Source organism: Rattus norvegicus, chromosome 11, assembly GCF_021556685.1.
Source record: "Rattus norvegicus strain SHRSP/BbbUtx chromosome 11, alternate assembly SHRSP_T2T, whole genome shotgun sequence".
Classification (NCBI taxonomy): Eukaryota; Metazoa; Chordata; class Mammalia; order Rodentia; family Muridae; genus Rattus; species Rattus norvegicus.
Window position 1 is genome coordinate 29,281,027 of NC_141544.1, and position 27,718 is coordinate 29,308,744.

At 39.4% G+C, this 27,718-nt stretch overlaps 1 protein-coding gene across 2 annotated transcripts in view; it reads left to right on the forward strand.

The window, feature by feature from the left end:
* The window catches only part of Usp25 (ubiquitin specific peptidase 25), a 109,260-nt gene that overhangs the window by 36,458 nt on the left and 45,084 nt on the right, over positions 1-27,718 (forward strand). For both annotated transcript variants that reach the window (XM_087576469.1, NM_001107114.2), the window contains 5 exon segments: positions 170-293; positions 2,281-2,443; positions 13,934-14,020; positions 18,265-18,402; positions 21,477-21,553. In XM_087576469.1, coding sequence (XP_087432595.1) covers positions 170-293; positions 2,281-2,443; positions 13,934-14,020; positions 18,265-18,402; positions 21,477-21,553 — 589 coding nt within the window.

Below are 27,718 nucleotides of genomic sequence, written 5' to 3' on the forward strand. Positions count from 1 at the left end.
ATGGTAGCCATGTTTGGATTGTTAAAGACATATTCATTCTTACAAAAGTAGAGAATTAACTTGGTTCTAGCTTTTGGCCTGGCAAGGTTTGTTAGGCATAAAATCTCTGTGATAGGAGTTCCTTTTTATTTGTTTGGCTGAATTTTGAGAAAGGTAATTTGCCTTTCAGATGTGATTGATCTCACTGGAGACGACAAAGATGATCTTCAGAGAGCGATTGCTTTGAGTTTGGCGGAATCAAACAGGACGTTCAGGGAAACTGGCATAACCGATGAGGAACAAGCCATCAGCAGGTGAGGACAGCATAAAGCCTGTGTGTGAGGAGTTCTCTATTTCAGATCCAAGGATGGATTTTAATGTTAGTATCAATAGGACCTACCTCATCCTGAATAAGTCATTAACACATGCCTCTATTCTTTCTATGTCGTATGTCACCCAACATCATTTAGTTCTGAAAGTTTAATTTACTTTGTAATTGTGAAGCACATAATTTTGTCACAAATTTATTTTTTAAATATTGTTGTTTCCTCCTGTAATGTCATTTGAACCTACTGTTCAGTTCATTTTTACAAGAAATTTATTATAGGAGTTGAGGGTTTTGTTTTTGTTTTTCTTTTTTGTTATGAGCCTATGGTAAGTGTTTTGGATATGTGGTATATAATTATGTCGGGTAGTTTAGTGCTTTTGTATGTATGTAAGCATCCTCACGTATGCCTGTGTGTGGAGACTGGAGGCCAGCTCTGAGAGTGGTTCCTTAGAGGCTGGCTCTCTTTGTTTGAGACAGTCTCTCTCTGGGACCTTGGGTTCACCAATGTGATATAGGAGAAATGTCATAAAATAAAAGTTACACTTGCTGAAAATGTACTTTTTAAAAAAAGTCACATAAACTTTTGTTTATATCAATTTATATTAACGTAAGAATATGAAACTACGTAGAAATTTATATCACAGATTAACATTTATAATTCTGTGTCATTTGTTTTCTTGTTATTTTGGTTGTGAGCTTAGTTAGTTTGTTTGTTTGTTTTTTTTTCTGAAAATGACTGGATGCTTCCCAGGTTTATATTTGAACTGCTACCATACAGATGCACATTGCTAGGTAATGATTCTTCTCTCCAGGTGTAACCCTTGCTGCTTGGTTATGTGCTTACTTCCTTGTAAATTTTGAGACAGAGTTTTATTGTGTATCTAATGGTGACTTGAAATTCTCCTACCTCTACTTATAAGTGTTTATATGTCAGTGGCAGGATCTGTCTGTCCATCTGTCTCTTTGTCTGTCTGTCTATCGCAGAACTGAGGATGAAAACTATGTCACTGGCTATGTTAGTACTTTCTCTGAACAACAAAGCTATCTTTGCAGCCCATGTCAGTCTTTTCTAATTAAAGCAATATAAACCTATTTAAGTTACAAAGTGGTTGACTTTGGCATAGTTCTAAGAAAAGGGTGAATAGGCAATTTCATTAGAATATGATTACAAAAACCTAGATGTCACCTCTTAGGTTAACAGCTCCGTGTAGTCCCTTGACATAGTTAAGAGACAAACGTGAGAAGTGGTAATCTTCTGCCAGCCTACTGTGGCATTCGCGTTCGCAGGATGTGATGTAACAGGGTAGGAATACTGTAAAATACCTGCATACAGTAGCATATTGAAAGTCTAAGTGTGGTGTCGGAGTGACTGAGTGCTGAGAGCGTGGTGGCTCCAGCTGTGGATCAGTAGAATTGCTCTAGTTATGAGGGCTGGAAGGATGGTAGGTTTGTTTATACTGTGTCACCACACAAACGTGCCTTCTGTTAAAACACAGTGGCTGGAAGGCCACTAGGTAAAGGAAATTTCATCTTCACTGTACTCTCTGAGGACCAGTCTTGCATATGTAGATCACCATATGATTCATGGACATCTCTCTCTCCCTCTCCCTCCCCCTCCCGTGTGTGTGTGTGTGTGTGTGTGTGTGTGTGTGTGTGTGTGTGTGTGCGCGCGCGCATGCGCATGTGCATGCGTGTGTAGAAGTTAAGAATTGTGATTCTATTGCTAGTCTGATTGAAACTTTGTATTTAAATTTTCTTGGGAAATTATCTTTACTTCCCTTGATCTGTTGTTGTTGCCACTGTCATGTTCTTAATGATATTCAACTGCTACTCTAGTGATGTTAGTATAACATTACTTGAACATATTATAATGAACTGTGTAACGAATCTTTAAAGCTCACCCATCATAGGTGTTGCTTAGAGGGTTCTGTAATAGAGTAAATCCTTTTCAACATCATATTTTCATTTTTAAGAGTTCTTGAAGCCAGCATAGCAGAAAATAAAGCATGTTTGAAGAGAACACCTATAGAAGTTTGGAGGGATTCTCGAAACCCTTATGACCGGAAAAGACAAGATAAGGCTCCGGTTGGGCTGAAGAACGTTGGCAACACCTGCTGGTTTAGCGCAGTTATTCAGGTAAGGGCGGAGGTTCAGCCCTCAGTGCCTGGGCCTGAGGAGCAGTGGGGGTGGGCTGTGATGTTTCTTGTTACATTTTAAGGAGAAACTCAGGTAGAATTTTCATATATGTGGCATAGAGTAGCTTGATTTCCATATCCCCCAAACCTTGTCTTTAAATTTCCCAGTGTGCCTTTTGTTGTTGTTCTTTGTTTGTGTTGTTGTTATTTCCTGTTCTTTGTTTTAGTCTGGTTCTTGTTATGCAGTCCAGACTAGCCTAGAACTTAGAACCCGCACCTCAGCTTTTTTTTTTTTTTTTTTTTTTTATTAACTTGAGTATTTCTTATATACATTTCGAGTGTTATTCCCTTTCCCGGTTTCCGGGCAAACATCCCCCTCCCCCCTCCCCTTCCTTATGGGTGTTCCCCTCCCAACCCTCCCCCCATTGCCGCCCTCCCCCCCATAGTTTAGTTCACTGGGGGTTCAGTCTTAGCAGGACCCAGGGCTTCCCCTTCCACTGGTGCTCTTACTAGGATATTCATTGCTACCTATGAAGTTAGAGTCCAGGGTCAGTCCATGTATAGTCTTTAGGTAGTGGCTTAGTCCCTGGAAGCTCTGGTTGCTTGACATTGTTGTACATATGGGGTCTCGAGCCCCTTCAAGCTCTTCCAGTTCTTTCTCTGATTCCTTCAACAGGGGACCTATTCTCAGTTCAGTGGTTTGCTGCTGGCATTCGCCTCTGTATTTGCTGTATTCTGGCTGTGTCTCTCAGGAGTGATCTACATCCGGCTCCTGTCGGTCTGCACTTCTTTGCTTCATCCATCTTGTCTAATTGGGTGGCTGTATATGTATGGGCCGCATGTGGGGCAGGCTCTGAATGGGTGTTCCTTCAGTCTCTGTTTTAATCTTTGCCTCTCTATTCCCTGCCAAGGGTATTCTTGTTCCCCTTTTAAAGAAGGAGTGAAGCATTCACATTTTGATCATCTGTCTTGAGTTTCATTTGTTCTAGGGATCTAGGGTAATTCAAGCATTTGGGCTAATAGCCACTTATCAATGAGTGCATACCATGTATATCTTTCTGTGATTGGGTTAGCTCACTCAGGATGATATTTTCCAGTTCCAACCATTTGCCTACGAATTTCATAAACTCGTTGTTTTTGGTAGCTGAGTAATATTCCATTGTGTAGATGTACCACATTTTCTGTATCCATTCCTCTGTTGAAGGGCATCTGGGTTCTTTCCATTTTCTGGCTATTATAAATAAGGCTGCGATGAACATAGTGGAGCACGTGTCTCTTTTATATGTTGAGGCATCTTTTGGGTATATGCCCAAGAGAGGTATAGCTGGATCCTCAGGCAGTTCAATGTCCAATTTTCTGAGGAACCTCCAGACTGATTTCCAGAATGGTTTTACCAGTCTGCAATCCCACCAACAATGGAGGAGTGTTCCTCTTTCTCCACATCCTCGCCAGCATCTGCTGTCACCTGAGTTTTTGATCTTAGCCAATCGCACTGGTGTGAGGTGAAATCTCAGGGTTGTTTTGATTTGCATTTCCCTTATGACTAAAGATGTTGAACATTTCTTTAGGTGTTTCTCAGCCGTTCGGCATTCCTCAGCTGTGAATTCTTTGTTTAGCTCTGAACCCCATTTTTAATAGGGTTATTTGTTTCCCTGCGGTCTAACTTCTTGAGTTCTTTGTATATTTTGGATATAAGGCCTCTATCTGTTGTAGGATTGGTAAAGATCTTTTCCCAATCTGTTGGTTGCCATTTTGTCCTAACCACAGTGTCCTTTGCCTTACAGAAGCTTTGCAGTTTTATGAGATCCCATTTGTCGATTCTTGATCTTAGAGCATAAGCCATTGGTGTTTTGTTCAGGAAATTTTTTCCAGTGCCCATGTGTTCCAGATGCTTCCCTAGTTTTTCTTCTATTAGTTTGAGTGTGTCTGGTTTGATGTGGAGGTCCTTGATCCACTTGGACTTAAGCTTTGTACAGGGTGATAGGCATGGATCAATGTGCATTCTTCTACATGTTGCCCTCCAGTTGAACCAGCACCATTTGCTGAAAATGCTATCTTTTTTCCATTGGATGGTTTTGGCTCCTTTGTCAAAAATCAAGTGACCATAGGTGTGTGGGTTCATTTCTGGGTCTTCAATTCTATTCCATTGGTCTATCTGTCTGTCTCTGTACCAATACCATGCAGTTTTTATCACTATTGCTCTGTAATACTGCTTGAGTTCAGGGATAGTGATTCCCCCTGAAGTCCTTTTATTGTTGAGGATAGCTTTAGCTATCCTGGGTTTTTTGTTATTCCAGATGAATTTGCAAATTGTTCTAACTCTTTGAAGAATTGGATTGGTATTTTGATGGGGATTGCATTGAATCTGTAGATTGCTTTTGGTAAAATGGCCATTTTTACTATATTAATGCTGCCAATCCATGAGCATGGGAGATCTTTCCATCTTCTGAAGTCTTCTTCAATTTCTTTCCTCAGTGTCTTGAAGTTCTTATTGTACAGATCTTTTACTTGCTTGGTTAAAGTCACACCGAGGTACTTTATATTATTTGGGTCTACTATGAAGGGTGTCGTTTCCCTAATTTCTTTCTCGGCTTGTTTCTCTTTTGTATAGAGGAAGGCAACTGATTTATTTGAGTTAATTTTATACCCAGCCACTTTGCTGAAGTTGTTTATCAGCTTTAGTAGTTCTCTGGTGGAACTTTTGGGATCACTTAAATATACTATCATGTCGTCTGCAAATAGTGATATTTTGACCTCTTCTTTTCCGATCTGTATCCCCTTGATCTCCTTTTGTTGTCTGATTGCTCTGGCTAGAACTTCAAGAACTATATTGAATATGTAGGGAGAGAGTGGGCAGCCTTGTCTAGTCCCTGATTTTAGTGGGATTGCTTCAAGTTTCTCTCCATTTAGTTTAATGTTAGCAACTGGTTTGCTTTATATGGCTTTTACTATGTTTAGGTATGGGCCTTGAATTCCTATTCTTTCCAGGACTTTTATCATGAAGGGGTGTTGAATTTTGTCAAATGCTTTCTCAGCATCTAATGAAATGATCATGTGGTTCTGTTCTTTCAGTTTGTTTATATAATGGATCACGTTGATGGTTTTCCGTATATTAAACCATCCCTGCATGCCTGGGATGAAGCCTACTTGATCATGGTGGATGATTGTTTTGATGTGCTCTTGAATTCGGTTTGCCAGAATTTTGTTGAGTATTTTTGCGTCGATATTCATAAGGGAAATTGGTCTGAAGTTCTCTTTCTTTGTTGTGTCTTTGTGTGGTTTAGGTATAAGAGTAATTGTGGCTTCATAGAAGGAATTCGGGAGTGATCCATCTGTTTCAATTTTGTGGAATAGTTTGGATAATATTGGTATGAGTTCTTCTATGAAGGTTTGATAGAATTCTGCACTAAACCCGTCTGGACCTGGGCTCTTTTTGGTTGGGAGACCTTTAATGACTGCTTCTATTTCCTTAGGAGTTATGGGGTTGTTTAACTGGTTTATCTGTTCCTGATTTAACTTCGATACCTGGTATCTGTCTAGGAAATTGTCCATTTCCTGAAGATTTTCAAGTTTTGTTGAATATAGGTTTTTATAGTAAGATCTGATGATTTTTTTGAATTTCCTCTGAATCTGTAGTTATGTCTCCCTGTTCATTTCTGATTTTGTTAATTTGGACGCACTCTCTGTGTCCTCTCGTTAGTCTGGCTAAGGGTTTATCTATCTTGTTGATTTTCTCAAAGAACCAACTTTTGGTTCTGTTGATTCTTTCTATGGTCCTTTTTGTTTCTACTTGGTTGATTTCAGTTCTGAGTTTGATTATTTCCTGCCTTCTACTCCTCCTGGGTGTATTTGCTTCTTTTTGTTCTAGAGCTTTTAGGTGTGCTGTCAAGCTGCTGACATATGCTCTTTCCTGTTTCTTTCTGCAGGCACTCAGCGCTATGAGTTTTCCTCTTAGCACAGCTTTCATTGTGTCCCATAAGTTTGGGTATGTTGTACCTTCATTTTCATTAAATTCTAAAAAGTTTTTAATTTCTTTCTTTATTTCTTCCTTGACCAGGTTATCATTGAGTAGAGCATTTTTCAATTTCCACGTATATGTGGGCATTCTTCCCTTATTGTTATTGAAGACCAGTTTTAGGCCGTGGTGGTCCGATAGCACGCATGGGATTATTTCTATCTTTCTGTACCTGTTGAGGCCCATTTTTTTTTTTACCAATTATATGGTCAATTTTGGAGAAAGTACCATGAGGAGCTGAGAAGAAGGTATATCCTTTTGCTTTAGGATAGAATGTTCTATAAATATCTGCTAAGTCCATTTGGCTCATGACTTCTCTAAGTCTGTTGACATCACTGTTTAATTTCTGTTTCCATGATCTGTCCATTGATGAGAGTGGGGTGTTGAAATCTCCCACTATTATTGTGTGTGGTGCAATGTGTGTTTTGAGCTTTAATAAGGTTTCTTTTACGTATGTAGGTGCCTTTGTATTTGGGGCATAGATATTTAGGATTGAGAGTTCATCTTGGTGGATTTTTCCTTTGAAGAATATGAAGTGTCCTTCCTTATCTTTTTTGATGACTTTTAGTTGAAAATTGATTTTATTTGATATTAGAATGGCTACTCCAGCTTGCTTCTTCTGACCATTTGCTTGGAAAGTTGTTTTCCAGCCTTTGTCTCTGAGGTGTGTTTCCTGTAGGCAGCAGAATGCAGGGTCCTCGTTGCGTATCCAGTTTTTAATCTATGTCTTTTTATTGGGGAGTTGAGGCCATTGATGTTGAGAGATGTTAAGGAATAGTGATTATTGCTTCCCGTTATATTCATATTGGGATGTGAGGTTATGTTTGTGTGCTTTCACTCTCTTTGTTTTGTTGCCAAGATGATTAGTTTCTTGCTTCTTCTAGGGTATAGCTTGCCTCCTTATGTTGGGCTTTACCATTTATTATTATTTGTAGTGCTGGATTTGTAGAAAGATATTGTTTAAATTTGGTTTTGTCATGGAATATCTTGGTTTCTCCATCTATGTTAATTGAGAGGTTTGCAGGATACAGTAACCTGGGCTGGCATTTGTGTTCTCTTAGGGTCTGTATGACATCAGTCCAGGATCTTCTGGCCTTCATATTTTCTGGCGAGAAGTCTGGTATGATTCTGATAGGTCTGCCTTTATATGTTACTTGACCTTTTTCCCTTACTGCTTTTAATATTCTTTCTTTATTTTGTGCGTTTGGTGTTTTGACAGTTATGTGACGGGAGGTGTTTCTTTTCTGGTCCAATCTATTTGGAGTTCTGTAGGCTTCTTGTATGTCTATGGGTATCTCTTTTTTTAGGTTAGGGAAGTTTTCTTCTATGATTTTGTTGAAGATATTTACTGGTCCTTTGAGCTGGGAGTCTTCACTGTCTTCTATACCTATTATCCTTAGGTTTGATCTTGTCATTGAGTCCTGGATTTCCTGTATGTTTTGGACCAGTAGCTTTTTCCGCTTTACATTATCTTTGACAGTTGAGTCAATGATTTCTAGGGAATCTTCTGCTCCTGAGATTCTCTCTTCCATCTCTTGTATTCTGTTGGTGAAGCTTGTATCTACAGCTCCTTGTCTCTTCTTTTGGTTTTCTATATCCAGGGTTGTTTCCATGTGTTCTTTCTTGATTGCTTCTGTTTCCATTTTTAATTCCTTCAACTGTTTGATTGTGTTTTCCTGGAATTCTTTCAGGGATTTTTGCGATTCTTTCAGGGATTTTTGCGATTCCTCTCTGTAGGCTTCTACTTGTTTATTAATGTTTTCCTGTGTTTCCCTAAGGGAGTTCTTCACGTCTTTCTTGAAGTCTTCCAGCATCATGATCAAATATGATTTTGAAACTAGATCTTGCTTTTCTGGTGTGTTTGGATATTCCATGTTTGTTTTGGTGGGAGAATTGGGCTCCGATGATGCCATGTAGTCTTGGTTTCTGTTGCTTGGCTTCCTGTGCTTGCCTCTCGCCATCAGATTATCTCTAGTGTTACTTTGTTCTGCTATTTCTGACAGTGGCTAGACTGTCCTATAAGCCTGTGTGTCAGGAGTGCTGTAGACCTGTTTTCCTCTCTTTCAGTCAGTTATGGGGACAGAGTGTTCTGCTTTCGGGCGTGTAGTTTTTCCTCTCTACAGGTCTTCAGCCGTTCCTGTGGGCCTGTGTCTTGAGTTCACCAGGCAGCTTTCTTGCAGCAGAAAAGTTGTTCTTACCTGTGGTCCCGAGGCTCAAGTTCGCTCGTGGGGTGCTGCCCACGCGCTCTCTGCAGCGGCAGCAACCAGGAAGATATGCGCCGCCCCTTCCAGGAGCTTCAGTGCACCAGGGTTCCAGATGGCCTTTTGTGTTTTCCTCTGGCGTCCGAGATGTGTGTGCAGAGAGCAGTCTCTTCTGGTTTCCCAGGCTTTTCTGCCTCTCTGAAGGTTTAGCTCTCCCTCCCACGGGATTTGGGTGCAGAGAACTGTTTATCAGGTCTGTTTCCTTCAGGTTCCGGTGGTGTCTCAGGCAGGGGTCCTGCCGCTCCTGGGCCCTCCCCCACGGGAGGCCAGAGGCCTTATACAGATTCCTCTTGGGCCAGGGATGTGGGCAGGGGTGGGCAGTGTTGGTGGTCTCTTCTGCTCTGCAGCCTCAGGAGTGCCCACCTGACTAGGCGGTTGGGTCTTTCTCTCACGGGGTCTGGGAGCAGAGAGCCCGCACCTCAGCTTTTGAGTGCCGGGGTTATAAGTATGAGATATCACACCTGGCTAGATAAAGATTTCATTATTTTAAAAACTTTTTTTAAGTCTAATTTGCAAACAAGATAGCCACACACAGCGTAGGCCGGCCTGAGTATTGAGGTTACAGGCGTAATATCTGCCATGAAGTTTTCAATAGAACGTAAGTGAGTTCCTCCCAGCTATGTAATATTAATTTCTCCTGGTTTCTTGCTGGTAGGAATTGGTGCAGTTTTATTGATTCCCGAAGAGGTAGAAAGAAGATAATTTTGTGGGTATTTCTCTGAAAGTATAGAAAATGATTATAACCAAGATAGGAAATTAGAATTAACCTTCTGTGGCTCAGGTCTGACCTATTTCTATATAAGGGATACCGTCACAGTACTACAGGCGTGCATGTAGTAATGTAAATGTTTACAAATTGATTCTTGAAGAGACATTTTGTTTCAGGCTGGTGTTGATGTTCAAATACATCACAGTACATATGTGGGAATGCTAAAAAAGAATAAATATTGATAAATGGAGATTAACACATTTTATTTTTACCTTAGAAAATTCTTGCAGTATGTTTTGTTAGCTTTCTCCAAAATAGATGTTTGTAAATGCCCATACCTGTGATCTTCTCAAGAGGAATGACTTTTTTGTGTATATTTAGTGTGATCTCTGATGTTTTTAACTTTTTATATAATAATGCTGGCAATATTTTTTTCATTCTCTGTTGATATGACTAATCCAATTTTAAATTTAAATAAATATTCTCTAAATATTTTCTTCAATTTCATGAGTTTTATAAGAGTTAAAGCGTTTTTGTTTACTATTCCTTAGAAATCACTGGGCATCTGTGCCATTTTTTTTATGCTCAAAACAAGAGCCTATTTTGTAGCTTTCTGATTCTGCTTTTATGATTACTTCAGCTTGCACACCGTTCATTTTCTGCTAACTTGTCTGTCATTGCTAGGTGGCTTTTCTCTACAATGTAGTACAGGTTTGAAGCCCCACCCCCTTTGCTTGTAGTACATGTACAATTTTGGTAGATTTCGTTTGGTTTTCTGGGCTTCTGCCTCATCCTCATGATGTTATATTAGACACTGATAAATGAAATGGCTCCTGACTTGCTTTTCTCACACATTCACAGTCTGTGAAATATCTGCTTTGCTATGAATCTGTAGCGATTCTTCCACAGTAGGCTTCATTCTGAACTGTTCATTCACGCATGTGCCAAAGCAGTGGCTAACATGTCTTGATACTCTGGACACTGTAGCCATTACAAGTTGTTTAGCATAGTCTCCACAGATTGCCCTCTTCTCTCCTATAGCAGTGGCATGCTTTGCAGAGCGTGACCTATGAAGAACAGATGTTCTTGCTATGCTGTCCTGCCTTCTGCACGGCACTGTGCTCACTAATGCTTCTCCAGGGTCTGCTGGTGCTTTTCACTGAGACATTCAAGGAGAGGAAGTCCTACAAGCAGTATTTGTTAGCTAGATACATGCTGTTCACGGCTGACAATGTTCACAGGGAATTCCCATTTGAAGGAATAAATGAACAGAAATGAGGAGCTCCATCTTTCCTGTTCTCTTCCTTTTTCAGTTTAGTGTGACAGAAACCATGTCTACTGTAAGTTCACTAGGTGACCAAGCTTGCATGTATGTGAACATACCAAAAAATGTGACTTATTTTTCCTTTAGTCACTAGTAATTTTATTAATTTTAATTTTTATTTGAGTCTAGTAGTGACTACACCCATGATAGTAAATTTAGCTACTGAAGAACATTTGATTTCTCTAGCAGAAGCCTAAACACCCCACACAGATAATTTCCAACCTTTAGAAGGCTAGGTTGTCACAACCTTATACAAGTTATATTTAGGGAAAACATAAATCTTCACACTGTGGAAATCTGTGTAGGTAGCAAATGTCACAAGTTCACTTAGAGGTGTATGTTTAACTGTATCTTCAATGATCATCGTGATTTTAGGGGACTTTTTATTTTTATGGTTAGAAATTGTAATCTTTATTTTTTTCTTTCTCTGACACTGCTCTTTTCTCAGGTGTGAGCTGCGAAGTGACTACTTACCTATAAATGTAACTCTTCACTTAACATTGCCTCCATTAGCATTCACAGCTTTTATTGGGATTTACAAAGTTGATTGGAATTCCTTCCAATCAACATAATAAATGACATAAATGCTCTGCCGAGTTTCAGTTCCAAACCATCTGAGGGTCGGCGCTCACTGAGCCTGCAGAGTTCTGTGAGACCAGATGAAGGTGAATGTGTCCCTCTGCCGATGAGCACACAGCAGCCCCTGCCTCTCAGAAGGCAGGCCCTTTAGCGAGCTAGGAAAACGAGCTGGCCATCCCCTAGTCCGTCCTTAGTAAATGTTTATAGAATGGAGAAAAGCAGTTTATCATACAGCCACTCCGAAGAACATTCAAAGCATAGCAGTGGATTCTCGTTGTTCTTCGGCTCATTTCCGCACAAGTCATTCCGACTTCCACCTTAAGCTGTCGTCCATTTCCTCAAGGCTTGCCTCCAGCATTCTTCCTCTCCTCTATTTCTCGCACCTGCCATCTTGTGTCCCCTTTGACAGAGCATGCTGTCATTGCGAATCTCTGTAGTCTTGCAGAGTTCCAGCGAGTCCGCGCTGTGCACCCCGTCTCCCGCTGTGTATGTGGAGAGGGCCGTGATGCCTGCTTGTTTCTCCTTTCGATCCTTCATACATCTGGAACCTCTGCTTTCCCATATCCCCTTCCCTGCTTCATTGCCTGACTCTCTGCTACTGGGCCCCAAACCTTTTTCTTTTATTTAAATTTTGGCTTTAAACTTCTTCCTCCCTGCTGAGGTTCTGACTTCAGGTTCTTTTTCTTTCCTCTCTGATTCACACTCCTGCCATCCTTTTAGTCCACAATTCTATGGTGATCCACATCATATAAGAGGACGTGCTCTTCTCTGTCCTCTAGCATGCCTCAAGCCCTGTATATGAATAAATGCGATAGGCACAATGTTGTGCTCCTGGTGTCCCTCATTTCAAATGGCCCACTCAGAGGAATCATTAGAGTTTAGTAGTTAGAGCCATCCTGGGTGGCATGCAAGACCCCTTCTCAAAGGAACAAAACTAACAAGAATAGAAAATGAATTCTTTTATGTGCTCATAATAATGAAAAAAATCTTCTCTGGGAGCTGGGGAATGGTGACTCATGCCTTCAATTCTCAGAGCACTCAGAGGCACAGGCAGGCAGATCTGTTGAGTTCAAGCCCACTCTCGTCTATAGTTTGAGTTCCAGGACGGCCAGGGCTATACAGAGAAAAAATCAAAACCAAAGCCAAACAGAACAACAACGCAACAACAAAACCCACATAACAATAATATAACTTGCTGGGCATTGCTTGCACAGGGCTTTATCTCAGCATCAGGAGGCAGAAGCTTGTGGATCTTTCTGAAGTCAAATCCAGCCTGTCAGACCAGCCAGGCCTATGCAGTGCAACCTGTCACAAAATAAAACCTAAAGAACAAGGGACAAAGAAAAGAGGAGGGAGGCTGTAAGTCGTCACAGATCCTGTCTCATGTCCTATAGTTTCTGTTAGGAAGCACTTTTGGCCACTCATCCTTATCTTCCCTGGTCTTCTATTTGCCAGCTCCTGGCTTCTCATTCGTTTTGTTGTTGTTTATTTGTTTGTTTTTGTTAAGTGGTGAGCCGTTTCCCAAAATTTATCTGCTTAAAAATTATTTGTTATCATTCATTTGGGATATTGCTTTTATGCTGTATAAAGTAATCCAATTTATATTTTGTAAAATTTCATACATTTTTGCTGCTTGTGACAGTTTATATACTGTATCAAATGTGACACACTCACACAGTACAGTTACACTGTAAAACTTGTAAGATATCTACTTGTGTATAAAGTATTTTAAGGAGAATCTTGAGATGATCAGATGAGTTCATATTTATTAAGTATGTGTTCTAGTATGTACTATTGTAGTTTTCGTTTTGAACAGCTGTTATGATGATGGTGTGGATTATGAAGTACTTTACTAAAAAGTAACACTGTGGTACTGATGGAACTGAGTGGTAGAGAAAAATTCACAGCCCTAATTCAATTTCCAGCAGCTGACACACCAACAAAAACCGTGCTCCAGAAGTCTGTCCTATTTATGAGTGTCTGTCCTATTAAGTACTTTTGCATTTCTCTGTTTTTACAGTTATGTATTCATCTCCTTCATGTGGTTTCTTAGCTATCAAGAGAATAACATTTTGTGTTTCTGTCACAGGGCATCTGAGGAATAAGTTGATTTGCACTCAATTTTTCTAGGTACATAATCTGAAGTAGAACATGTGTAAAAGTCTCTCCACTGTATTTTATTCATTTTATTTCAAGAAAACTTCCTGTTAATGACATAGTGGCATAAACAAGTTTCAATAAGTAAGACATTGTATGATTTAAAGAAAGATGTCCCTGAATAATTTGTACTTTGCATGTAGGATAAATGTTAGATAGTAACAGTAATATGTTAGAAGTAAATGTAGCTCGGTGGTTAGTGTACTTGCCTTGCATGCAAAAGGCCTTGGGATCAATTCAATCAAACTCCCATCCAAAATTATTTTTAAATGAGAATACTATTTTAGAATATATAAAAAGACTTCTCATAAAAAGGCATTCTGTGCTAATTGCCACCGTTCTTTATATGAGTAGTAGAATTGTCAAGAAGGAGCCTTGAAAATAGTGATATTCACAATCCCATTAATAGAATTTCCTCTTAGGTATCTTAAATTGTTCTTTTTCAGTCATTATTCAATCTTTTGGAATTTAGAAGATTAGTTCTGAATTACAAGCCTCCATCAAATGCTCAAGATTTACCCCGAAACCAAAAGGTAAATTATAAAAGATTTTTAAAAGCCAAGTATTATGATACTTATGTTCTTTCCTAAGTATTTTGGAAGCTCTTCTTTATTAACTCTGAAACTGTTCAAATTTTAATGTTTTGCCATTTATCTTTATTATAGTAACTTCCTTTCCCTTTCCATATCATAAATGTGAAATTTCTTCTGCGTATCACAGGAGCATAGCAGTTCCACGTGCCCAGGTTAAGACATCTCCCCCTTTAGGCTGTCAAAATAGAGTACATTCGTAGGTGACTTGCTCCAATTTAGGTCTTTCATTAATCGACGTCTCAATACTCTCGTTAGGATCAGTATTTCTTTTCACCTGATTGTCCAGAACAATCCTTTAAAACTGGGTTGTATGCTCTTTGCCAGGGAAAACTTCTCCATCCTGTTTTGGAAGTTAGAGTTGAGTAGTTGAGGTTGACCTAAGAGAGCAGACTCCAGGGTCTGATTGCTTGGGTTTTTAGCTGTGACCCTAAAGCAAGTCAGGCTTCTCTCTGGGATTTCCTCCTCTGTAGTGGAGACAGTAACAGTAACAGAGGTGCTGAGCAGATTAAATGGTAAACATGCAAAGCACTTAAAAGTGTCTATTACACGCTATTGGCAGCCATGTTTTAAAAGAAAGTTTTGATTTTTATAAATTCATTAATTTTAATAAAAATTGGACTGATTTGCACGCATACATTCTTACTTCATGAGTAAAATCTTTTTGTAGGGGATTGATGTAGTTTGGGGCAGGTATCAAGTAACCTCCCGTAAAGAGCCAGGGGCCTTAAAGACACAGGCTGAAGACTCAAAGGAGATGAAGTTTTAGGCTTCAGTGATGTCCTGAATGTCATGTGACCCATTGTTACAGTGATAAATTATTTAGTTACATTTTCCTTTTAGTGTTTAATTTTTAAAACAATTTTTTCTGTAAATACATGAAATATTTATAATGCACATCAGAGGAAATAAAGCTTGAAATAAAGCCAACGTTTAAGCTACAATTTCTGGGCTGGGACAGGCTAAAGAATAACTACTTTTTAAAGGGAAATCAGGACAATTTGTCAACTCCATAGTGCTAGAGAAGTGAAGCAAAGCTCTCCCAGTGTAAGAGTTTTGAAGGGAAGGTTTGGACTGCTGCCTGTCCGTATCACGTTAGTATCATCGGTTCTCCCTTCTCAAGTCCCAGGAGAAGGCATGCATAATTTATATGCCATTAGTTAGAATTACTTGCAACTGTAGAATCGTGTGTGTGGTGCTTACTTTTTATTTCTTTCATTTTACTAAGTTATGAAACTCCAGTCTCTTATTTTTCACAGTTTGAATGAAACCGAGTCTGTTGTGTGACTTTACTTAAAAGCTAGTCACTCTCGGTGTTTCTCTAGCGGAGGTCCTTTAGGGCACTCAACACATGCTAGCAGTGTGCGTCCTGAGCACACACTACAGGAGTGTAGTGAGCCCATTGTAGAGAAGTTTATTTCTTTCAGTGGAAGGAGACTTATCATTTCCATTTTTTAAAAGATGCTATGCAGAAAGCTGGTGTGTCACAATTATGGTGGATTGTCAGTCATAGTTTTATGTTAAATTAGTTGGAGATAGTGAAAAATATTTTTTGTTTTAAAGATTTCCATATAACATTAGCCATTTTCTTTTAATAGTGAATTTGCATTGAACTCATGACATGTTAATATGACATGACATCGAACTTAAAGCCCATTTTGTTAAAAGGCAGAATATACCTGGGATTGGTTTAATCTTATTACAGAGATATCATTTGCTAAATTATCTTTTTAAGAAAATAAAGCTTTCCACAAACATTGCATACATTTTAAGTAAGAGTCAGGATGCATTAAAAGTCAGTTTGTGTTTTAGAAAAAGGTTAGTATAGAACTACTATAGTATAATATACTATATTTTGTAGATATTATAAAGATATTATATATAGTATATATAAGTAGTATACTGTTCCTTTAACTGTTGATACATTTCAAGTATAGGATACTTGGTATCTGAAAACTGTCTGATCAGCGTGTTCTACATACAGATATTCTTTGAGCTGACAATAATCCAAGGTCCCCAAAGTTTTTATAAAAGAATGACAGTGTGTGTCTTCACAAGAATTTTCACATTATTTAAAGCAGCAGCTGAAGAGCATCTTGGGTAGAATTGTATTTAAACCACAATGCAAGGCCGCACAGCAGCAAATTATAACAAATGATTATGTACACCTGTATGTAGATAAAGCACTAAACATGTATACTGATCGCACAAACCAGACTAAAGCAAATACCTAGACGGTGGTTCCATTTCTAGAAACATCCAGAAAGTCCAGCATCCCTCTTGTAGCTGAGATGACTAGGGAGTGGGTGTAGTTTGGGGTGTTGATAAATAGGTTTGTTATGTTGATGGTGATGATGCACAGTGGAGTGTGGGAAATTGTGTGCTTTTTAAATGGTGTGTATTGTGCATGACTTATAGCACAAGACTGTTGACAAAAGTAAATAAAAATAGTGTTGAAGCTTTTATACATGCTTGTTTTTTCATAATTTAGTCAAATAAAGTAGTTGCTCTGTTTTATTGTGTAATGTTAAATGTTTTGATAGTCAGATTTTTCTAGCTACAGGGATGGGCTGAGACAACGGTTTTATAATATTTTAGTTTCCAAATAATCTTGGCAGAATGTCTCTATTGCTTCTGTCCTTATACTTTATACAGAGCACTTTCACTTGTCATGGGAGGAATGATAATAGATGCCAGGAAATAGTATTTTGAGAAGTTATTGTGTAGATTAAATTTTATAGTACTTACACGCTTAAAAGTTAACTGATAAAGTGCAGTTACTGAAAGACTTGAACGTATTACAGGAAAAGGATTGTTTTCATGTGCACGTTTTGTCTTTTACTACTGCTGATGGCATGTATTATATTTAAGTAAGTGATATTGGGAGTTCTTTATGGCTGATAAATTCTGTTTCAGGATTAGTTTATGTGGGATTGCCTCTGTTGTGTCTGAAGTTTGGAGATTGTCAGGCCTTGTTTCTCAGGACCCCCCCTGGAATGCACGAGAGAACAGTGGTTTCTGTGTAGGTTTGAGTACTCTGGGCATCAGTTACATGAAATTATCTATTTTGATTTTGTTAAAGAAATACCAATTATGCAAATTAAAAGTCTTCCCATATTTAATAATATTTTAAGATTTATGCTAAAATTCTTGTTACAAATACTATTATTCTGAAAACTGAATTTCTGCCCTGAAGCTTTACTGAAATCACTTCAAGAATTTTTTTTTTTGTTTGTTGTTGTTGTTGTTGTTTTAGAATAAATACAGACTAAAAGCTTTTTTCCCCAGGTTTGGTTTAATAAACCAGTAAGAACTGAATACCTGATTTTTGTGGCAAAGTGAAGATATCTTGAAACCATTGAGAAGTGTGTAATCTTAGTGATAATAAAATTACGATTTTATGTTAGGGCTTGATCTGACTAATGCTTTTCCTAACATTATACTTACTAAACATTTAAATTGAAAAATTGCAGTAATTACAACAAGTATATACTAAACCTTATAATTTCCAAAATAAATGCATGAAATAATTATATTAATATAAGTATAAAGTAGTATATATAAAAATAATTATATTAATATAAGTATAAAGTAGTATATATAAAGGGGTATTAGTGTTTACTAGGACATTGATTACACAGGGCCTTCAATAAATAGGGTCATTGTATGGCAAGTGGCAGTTGGTGGTTCTTATTCAAAGCACTCGTTCCAGGAGATGTGGCGTTTGGAGGCTCTGCTGGCCTGGAGGGGTCTGGAGGGCCCTGGCTGAGCAGGGTCCTTTGTTTAGTGGGATGACTGGAGCACGGCACTCAGATGCTGCCTGGCGCTGTGCTCTCACTAAACACGGACTCTTCTCCTTGCCCTTGTCGTGGCAGCTGCACCCTGATGAATGGAAGACTATAATGAACAGACCTAAATGGGGTGGATATTCTGGGCTGGGTAGTGACATAATTTGCTATGAATATGTAACATTTGGCAGAAATTGTAAGGCTGGCTTGAGGTCCTCTCTTGTAGTTCTTAACTCCTTTGAGTCTTGAAGCTGTTACTCTTTTTTAATGTGATAATGCCAGATTCGTCCTCATAAATGCTCTTTGCTTTCTGGTTCCTGTGGAAGTAAGTGTCTGTTGATCAGTGAAGAGTTTGCTGATTGTATTGGGTTGCTTTTTTCCCTTCTCTTTTCTTTGCAGGAACATCGGAATTTGCCTTTTATGCGGGAATTGAGGTATCTGTTTGCACTTCTTGTTGGTACGAAGAGGAAATATGTTGATCCATCCAGAGCAGTTGAGATTCTAAAGGATGCCTTCAAATCAAATGACTCACAGCAGGTAGCCTCCTGTCTTCTAACTGGCTCTTTCCACTTAACCTTATAAGTCTTCCCTTTCTGAGGGTGAGGGTGTCCATTGAGTTAGGATGGTATTACTAAACTTTAACTTGAAGCCATGGAATCATTATTTATTATTTGGAAAAAATTTAAATTAAACAAAGAATGAGCAACTTGGAGGTAATGAGATAAGGGAATGCGTAATTTGTAGAATGATGGGAGTTGATAAGGAAAAACTGAACAAAATTGAAAATATTCATATAATTAAAAGTTGTTAAAATGTTGTATATCTGGGTGTTTGTGTTGCCTGTGTTCTGTGTACCTGTTGTGTGTGGAGGCTACAGGAGGATGTTGGGAACTGAACCTGGGCCTCTGCAAGAGTAGTCCATTCTCTTAACTTGTGAGTTATCTCTCTAGCCCCTTAAGAAGCAATTTAAACAAACTTGTGATAATCTAAATGTCAATATATTAGATATGATTTTCTTGACCCTGTTTTAGCTGATAGGAAATAGTTTTCTTTAATTACCTATGAGTTTTTTTTTTAAATACTGCTTTAGTTATTTTTCTTGCTTTTAATGGTATTAGCATAGTCTCCTTTTATTAATATTTGGTATAAACAATGTTTGGGATGATTTCTTCTAAAAACAGTGTCTATAAAACAGCATTGCTACTTGAAAATTCAGAGAGATCCAGAACATAAGCAGGAGCTCATGTTTGTAGATAATAATAAATATTGAAATAGATGGCCCGGAGTGGGTACACACGGAAGGGGCTCCCCAGCCCTGCCTGGGGCAGTGAGCTTTATGTTACTTGGGTTCATGAACACTACTTCTACTTTTGGATATCTTTTCTTCATTTCCCCATTTCTAACTTTTTTCTCTAGCTTTCTCTTTGGAATGGGTGGCAGTCCGTTTTAGTTACCGCCCTTTCTATAAATTAATTTTGCACAAGCTCACTTCCATTCTCTGACAGTTTTCTTCTGTATTCTTTCTGCATTTGCTTTTTTGCCCTGCGTTGTACAGATGCCATTGGTCGCTTTGTATGTTACCCCTGAAGGGTGGAGCAGATGTGGGACTCTTCCCTAAGAATGAAAGTCCTCATGAACATGGCTTGGACTTTGCCACTCTGTGCCTGTAAATGCTGTAGTGTGAATGCTTTTTCTTGTAGTGTGAATAGTTGTATGATTGTTGCTTTGTTTTTTTCCCCTCTGGAGATCTTTCTATTGATTGTTTTATGTGCATTGGTGTTTTATCTGTATGTATGTGTGTATATGTGTGGGTGTCAGAACTCCTGGAACTGGAGTTACAGACAAGTGCGAGCTGTCATGTGGGTGCTGGGAATTGAACCTGGATCTTCTGGAAGAGCAGCCAGTGCTCTTAACCACTGAACCACCTCTCCAGCCCCCTGGAAATCTATAAAAGTAGATACATATCAGTTTACTTTGATTTTCCTGACATACACATTGGTGAATGGGTGAAATGCCTACTTAGGTAAAATGAATATTGTGATTAGTTTTAAATACCTTGGCCTTCTCTTTTACATTCTTCCAGAATGTATGGCATGTCTGGAAGCAAGGCACAGTCTTAAGGGTGATTCTTTGATGAGTGGCGCTTCTGTCAACTGTACTTGTCCCTTTTCTGCAGTTCACAAGTGCTTTGTTACAATAAAGATCTCACTTTTTCATCCTAAGGAACTTTGCTAAAATTTTGTAATTGAATTGTAAAATTTAGGTTGGTTTCATAAAAGGATGGGGAATAATTCTTTGCAAGACTCGTGATAAGTAGAAAATGATGGTTCTTTTTAGGTCCAATCTTCAAGGTTAAAATTGTTTAAGAATATGAACATTTACAAATGAGTTTAAATCTCATGGTTCAGAAGTAAGGGAAAATTATTCGTAGACCCAGAGACTCTGGGATTCCCTGGGTTTGGAATTAACATGCTGGTACATGGCTCCCACAGAAGAAGCATCCTCCCTGCCTCTTGTCATTTTCTGGTGTTCTTGGCCCTAAAATGCTAGTGCTGCTCTCTCTCTGTGTTCACGTGGCCTTCCTTGTTTCTCTTGCTCCTCATAGACGGTCATTCTTAGATTAAGGATCACTTTTATCTAAGCTGAATTCACCAGCTTATTTTTAACAACCAGGTTATTTTTTCGAAGACCCATAATCAGCTAAAGTTACTTTTTGAAGTTCTAAGTGGGTAAAAATTTTCTTTGCTGCTATTTTTCCTAAGGGGATACAAATAGATTTGTTTACTGATATTAGTCCTATTTGATTATGTGACACTAGAGTCATGTGCTCTGCCTAGACCTTAACAGTAAGACTTTATAGTTAAATTAGTTAATCTAAGCACTAGGTAGAAAAAATACATGCTTTGTTCTTGAGGCCACGTCGGAAAGTGAAACCTACGTGGATTCGTCTATTTGGTCTTGGTGTCATGAACTGGTCTTTCTTTTCCCCGTGAACACATTCTTCTAAGCCACATTGTGTAAGTTGTGGTAGTTATGTGGCTACCCCTTACTCTCATGTTTATTTTTACTTTATTTTTTTGGTTAGGGGATCAGTGTCCAAGTAAAGGGACGGTAGTAGGTGATGTTTATCTGTTTCTGAATGTAGAATGAGTTTGAGGTTTAAAGCATTGTAGGCTCAGTTGGGCTTCCTAACTGCTAAAGTTAAATAGCTTGGTAAAAGTAGGTATGTGTTAAAAAGCACGGAAAAGAGATATCCATCAAAAAGCACTAGTCTTTTTTTCTAAGAGAATGCGTAATGATAATTTTGTATAAAACAGTTTTTTAGTAAAAGAACTTTGTTCATTCCATTGATTCACTGCAGAGTATAACTATTTTTATAAACTCATTTGTTACATTTGACTGTGTATGTTTCCTAAAACAAAACCGTAAGATTATAAAATTTTCTAAAAGTCTTTATGTCCTGGTTAAATTATGAAACTGTGGTGTATTTTATGAGACAGTCACATGACACTTTTCTGAGTCGGGACTCCCTGCAAGTGTTCCCTTTATAGCATCTAGTATCGTTACTAGTGGGATCAAATACCAATCAACCTTTTTTTTTTTTCCCACAGCAAGATGTGAGTGAGTTTACACACAAGTTATTGGATTGGCTGGAAGATGCCTTCCAAATGAAAGCTGAAGAGGAAACGTAAGTCTCTATGATGTTTAGATGTCAGTGAGTATGTGACAGTCATTTTGCTCTCTTGGTAAAGTCCAAACATACATCAAGAAAGACTTTGGGGGGCCCAGTATTGTCTGTCTTATTCAAAGGCTGTGTAGAAGTTTTAGTAACAGTTTTCAGGTAGCTTTCAGTTTCTACTGTCGGGTTTGATGGAAGATCTGAAAGGATCTTGCAGCCATGCGTTTTTCCTAGGTTCAGGTTTTCTTGAGGGAGAAGGGGTTAGCTGGACATAAATTTAAAAATACCTTCCTTCATACTGAGTCCTTTTCTGTGAACCCAAGGGCAGGATGAACAGTTCTACCTCCAGATTCTCCGTCCAAGCATGAAGCCTTGACTGATTGTGTGTGTATGTGGGGACTGGGACTGGGACAGGTCAACCTGGGGTGTGGTCGGCTCTCAGGTGCTGTTCACTTACTTTCTAAAGGAGGATCTCTCATTGGCTTGGAGGTAGCGGAGGCTTCTGAGGCTGCACTCCTATTTGCTCTTTGTGTTTTTCCCCACGTGTTTTAAGATTTACTATGCTTATTTAATGTTTATAAGTGCTAGGCCTGCGTGTATGTATGTGGAGCACATATATGTGCAGTGCCTGTGGAAGCCAGAAGAAGGGATCAGATTCCCTGGAATTAGAGTTCTAGGAGGTCTTTAGTCACCGTGCGCATTCTAGGAATTAAATCCAGGTTCCTTGCAAGAGCAGCGAGCACTGTTGCCGGCTGTCATTTTTCCAGCGCCCCCTTTGTGTATTTTAAGACAGCCATTCAGACTGCCACTAGAAGACTCTCTCATGGAATCTGCAGCATGCTTTAAACAGTGTGTAGAACATAGGTGGAAACCCTAGGCTCAAAAATATTACCTTCCTTCCATTTTCCCCCTAAATAACTCCCTTTTCCTATTTATTTTTTCTGTTTAAATTTTGTTCAGTCTTACTGTTTTGTAATGATACAATTTGCAGTGAATTTAAGTCATTTGAAACATTTCGTTGATCTTTTAAGGAAAAATTCAAAGGAGTTATATCTGGAAATTTAAGACTAAAGCATCCTCTAAATAATTTAAAAATCCATTTAGATTATTTTGCCTTGTGCATACAAATGGATTAATAATACTAAAAGCAAGGTCTCAGCCCTTTAGTGTCTGTGGGCTCCATAGTAACCTCCCGTGCACCGGGGCATTGTCACCTACATACCTGGAGCTCTCCAGCAGTGCTGATGCCGAGCTGAGGAAGCTTTATTTTTAGATTTCAGAAGATTATTAGGGCACATCCACAGCAAGCACCAACAACCTTTGGCATTCTGACCCTGCGGTACCAATCACACAATTTAATACAATTCTGATTCAAGATGTTTTTAGAATAATGGCAGAAATTTGGGGTGAAGCATAGACTAAAATATAAAAACCCTAATGGTTTTAATTCTGCAGAATACCAGCATGTAATGGTGACTTGCTTGTGGACAACTGTCTGTGAATTGAAAGCAAGCTCGGAGGAACTTACTCAGCGTTTAATCAGAGAAGCTTCCTTCTGCAGTAGGTTGTGATTAACTGGGCAGGGCATTGAGCCTTAACAATAACAAGGTGCTCAGCACTAAGTGGGAGAGCTAGACTACTCCTCATGGTTCAGCTCACAGCACAGGAGGAGGGGAGGAGCACAGAGGGAAGACCCAGAGAATGGGAAATACACAGCACAAAAGGTGCTTTCTTACAGGGCAGAGCCTGGGCACTCAAAGACTCAGTGTAGCTGCTTCTCTGCACACGGTTGGGCCCATTGGCATTTCCTTGTGGATTCGGTGTGGGAACTGAGGGATTTGGGGCACGTAATACTTGTTAGGGCCAGGGCATCATTTTCTTCACTGTAGCATCTGATAATGTGATCTTTCTTCAGTAAATAACTTCTTAGTCATGCTCTGGCAGGAAACTAGTTTTCCTCAGGGGATTACACACAGAAAGATGCCTTGAATGTAGGAAGGGACTTATTAGGAGAAAGCGCTTCAGTGAGTGAGAAGTGAAAAAGTAAAATTCATTACGTAAGTACAAAAAAAATTATAAAATCGAAATTAAAAAGAAAATATTCAATATTGTATTGCTAATAAAAACATACAACCAGTTAAAACAGAAAAATAAAATTAATCAAGCCTGTAGTCTTTGACAGAAGAAATTAGACATTTTGCAAACTGTTCAGTCATGGGCATTTGGAAGTTGCTTTCTCTTTGGTTAGTGTAGAAGTTTAAGACATTGGCTGCCCTATCATCAGGGGTCCCTTTCTGTCCATCCACATTCTTAGTGTGCACTTTTCTTCTGAGGTCATTTCATGCTGAGATCATCAGTGCTCAGCTGAAAAGATTATAATAACCCTTTCTGACTGAGAAAGTCTCTAGGAATGTGTTTTGCTGTGTAACTACTAAGGCCAGGAAACCCTGTTCCCAAGGCAGGTTCTTGTTTTAGCTTCATCTTAGCTATGTCTAAAACTTCCTGTGAAAGTTAAGCGTGGATTCTGCTCCTGATGTTCCTGGAACCTAAGACCCGGCATCCAGTGAAGACAGTGCCTTTGCAGTCAAATTCTGGACTTGGGGGTGTCCCAAGTATTGAATATATTTCTCGATGCTGTATCTTTTTTTCTAAGTGTGTCATTATGTGTGTGACTGTTTTAACTGAACGTGTGTATACCATGTAAGGGCCCAATGCCTGTGCAGGACAGAAGATCTAGTTGAAATCCTGAGACTTGAGTTGCAGGTTGCTTTTAGCTGCCTTGAGGATGCTGGGAAACAAACCTATGGCTTCTACAGGAACAGAAAAGCATACCTAAACAGTGAGCCATCTCCAGCCTCCTGAGCTCCCGATGCTACATCTTTTGGGGTGTCATACACCTTTAGGGTTCAGTAACATGCATATGTACGTGTGTGTGTGTGTGTGTGTGTGTGTGTGTGTGTGTGTGTACGCGCGCTCACACGTGCGCCCCATTCCTTCTTTTAGGAAGGTATGATGGTTAGTTTTAATGGTCAATCAGAAACATCTTAATTCCTCTGAGGAGAGCACCGTGACTGAAGAAGTATTTAGATCAGGTTGCCCTGTGAGCAGGTCTGTGGGGATCTCTTGTTAATCAAGGTGGGAAGCCCTACCCTGAGTGGGTAGCACGGCAGCATGAACCAAGCCCCTACATTCTGCAACAGTGAAGAAAGCCAGCTAATGTGAGCAGGCACATGCGGGCGGTAGTTGTCTATGGTTCTCACTGTGCATATAATGGGAGCAGCCATCAGAAGCTCCTGCCGTGGTCACTGTTCTGAAACGATGGGCTCCTGTTCAGGATTATAAGCCAGATAACCCTTTTCTGCCCATAAGCTGCTTCTTGGCCTGGTATTTTATTGCATCAGCAGAAGTGAACATAAACAGAAGGCTTGAGTTAAATTGTAGTGTTTTCATATTATCCTGTTTGTTTATTCTTTGCCCTTTACATTTGCTGTCGTTCGAATGTCTTCCTTTGGGGACACCTTGATTGTGTCCGCACAGTGAAGATTAGTGAAAGCTGAGCTGGGCTCTCCACATTGTTCCTCAGTCTTGTTTCTTCCCTCTTCACCCACATGTTGGAATAGGTGGGCTGGTTCGTCAGACCATGGTGTTCCCAAGTCTGAGGTCACTGAGCTCGTGCTCCCTCAGAGTTGGTGTCTGTCTTAGGAGATCGCATGTGTCTGGCCCTCTATAAGTTAACCTTCCAGTGCCCCAAACTAATTGATTATCAAGTTAACAGATTGAGCAGTCACTTCACCATTGCTCTTGGGGGTTTTCTGTACTGTGATCCTCCCCCGGAAGGTTCTAGTTTTCCTCTCAGGTAACCATCCTGAGTGGGTCTGAAAGCACACTGCTTGATCACCTTTTCTCTATTAGTCCTTCCACCTTCCACTCTGCAGTTTATTTGTCCCTTCTTTTGATGACTTTTTATTACACTTCTTTGGTCCCACTCATGGTTTCTAAACTAGTGCCCAAGTTTGTCTTTTTTTCTAAAATGTTCAGAAAACAGGATTTTTTCCATTCCTGATTTTCTTGTTTACATCTTACGTTTCATCAGAAATATATCCTCATTTACTTTTTTTTTCTTTTTTCTTTTTTTCGGAGCTGGGAAGCGAACCCAGGGCCTTGCGCTTGCTAGGCAAGCGCTCTACCACTGAGCTAAATCCCCAACCCCTCCTCATTTACTTTTGAGTAGTTTAAATTCTTTCTGGTTGTGATGTTAGCTGATTTGAGACACCTTGCTATGCCAATCCTGAGGAACACTTTCTGTTTGGCCAGTAAAGCCAGAATGTAAGTATATAGAGGGAGGGATCCTGTTTCTCTTTTGATAAGAAACCACCCTATTCCCCCACAGATCTACATGCATTATCTTTGAGGCAGAGGCCCCAAACACCTAGGGAGACACTCACCACAGTTTTCTCAATCGACTCACATGCTCTCTAGACTATCGTGTTCTTCTCTTACAACCTTTCTGGTAAAACCATGTTCATACTCCCAACACAATTCTTAGCATTTTTCTCAGTGAAGTTTCTTTTGCCTTTGACTTTGGTGGTAAACTTTATTTCCTTTACCTCCCACTTTTTTTTTCCTCTTGATTTCTTTTCAGTTGTGTGTCTCTTTTTCTACTGATGTGAGCACATTCTGAGGTCCCTTCTGAGGCTTAGAGTAAAGAGCATTCGGGACGATGCAAAGAAGACCAGAGCAGACAGTTTCTGAAATCCCAGTCCAGGGACAGCCCTGGAATCCTTCAGTGCAGAGCATGGAGAATTCACACACGGATTGGAAGAAGTAATAAGCATTCAGGATTGGTATAGCCACTCACTCCTAGTTGCTTTTGCAAAGGCATGAAGTCAAAAGTCATCAGATAGGTCATTACTCTAAGAGTTAATTTGGGTGATTGGAAAGAGGCCTAGAATGTTGATTTTCTTTATGGAAATGTCAATTCATATTAGTAATTATATCCAAAGAATTGGAGTTTTCAATGTTTGCATGTTTTCCTCTTAGTCAAATCAATCTCCAGAAACTTTGATTGCCATAATTTAGAAAAACATTAATTATAAAGATGTCTACAGATTAAGTTGTTGCAGTATATAAACACCTCAAGTTTATAAGATATTAGCTGGTGGGGCTATATAATTGTGTGGGTGACATCCCCCAAACTAATGACTTCTACTCTTTCCTGTCATGCCCCAGTGTGTAAGTCAGGGTCCATAGTCTCTGCTTACTCAGGGCTGCAGGGCAACAGAGACCTCCGCTAGTCATCAGCACATGGTGTCACCCTGGCAGTGAAAATTAGCTGTACAGTCATCTGCTAAAGGTCCCAAGCTGTGTGGCATGAGATAATCCATTTTGTGTTGAAGGAAACAGGGAAGACCAACGGTCTTTACATTATCTTTTAGGACTTGAATTAAGCACCTTTAAAAGAAATTATTCGAAATTATCTCTCTGTCTAGCAAGATCCAGTCCCAGTTTGGGTTTCATTGTATTGGTGTAAGCAATTTATTTAACTTGCCTTACTGTAGAGTGAGTTGAGAGACGTCTCACCCTTGCCATGGTTGAATTCAGTGACAGCAATGTGAAGTAGCGACTTTGTGCAACGTTGATAAAGGAAATCGAATAACAGGCAAAGACGATACTGTGATAATTCTCCTGATTAAAAGTAGACGCTCTAAATTTGCATCTTAACTTGTGGGCATGTGTACTAGTGAGTTGAAAACACAGTCTGAAGAAGTATTTATGGATCCACGCTATAACAGTGGTACACCCAGTAGCCAAATCTCCGCTGATAAAGGGAACGAAAGTGTGTATTATTCAGCTTCCAGTAAAGCGGGATTCTGGTGCTTCACAGACAGACCTTGAAGTCACGTTAAGTGAAGTTAATCGTGGAACAGACAAATACTCGGCCATTTACATATGAGGTATCCAGTTGTCATACTCAGACAGGGAAGCACGTACAGGATGGGGTTACGGTAAGGCCTTAGGTAACTTTACATGCATCTAAGGATCTGTGATGACTTGTGTCATACATCGAGCAAGAACCTGATGTTTGCTTCTCTCACTGAAAGTAGAACTTCACAAGCTCGTTTTATTAATTTAAACACAAAAAACGAGGAGAAATTCCCATAGTCGTGAATACAG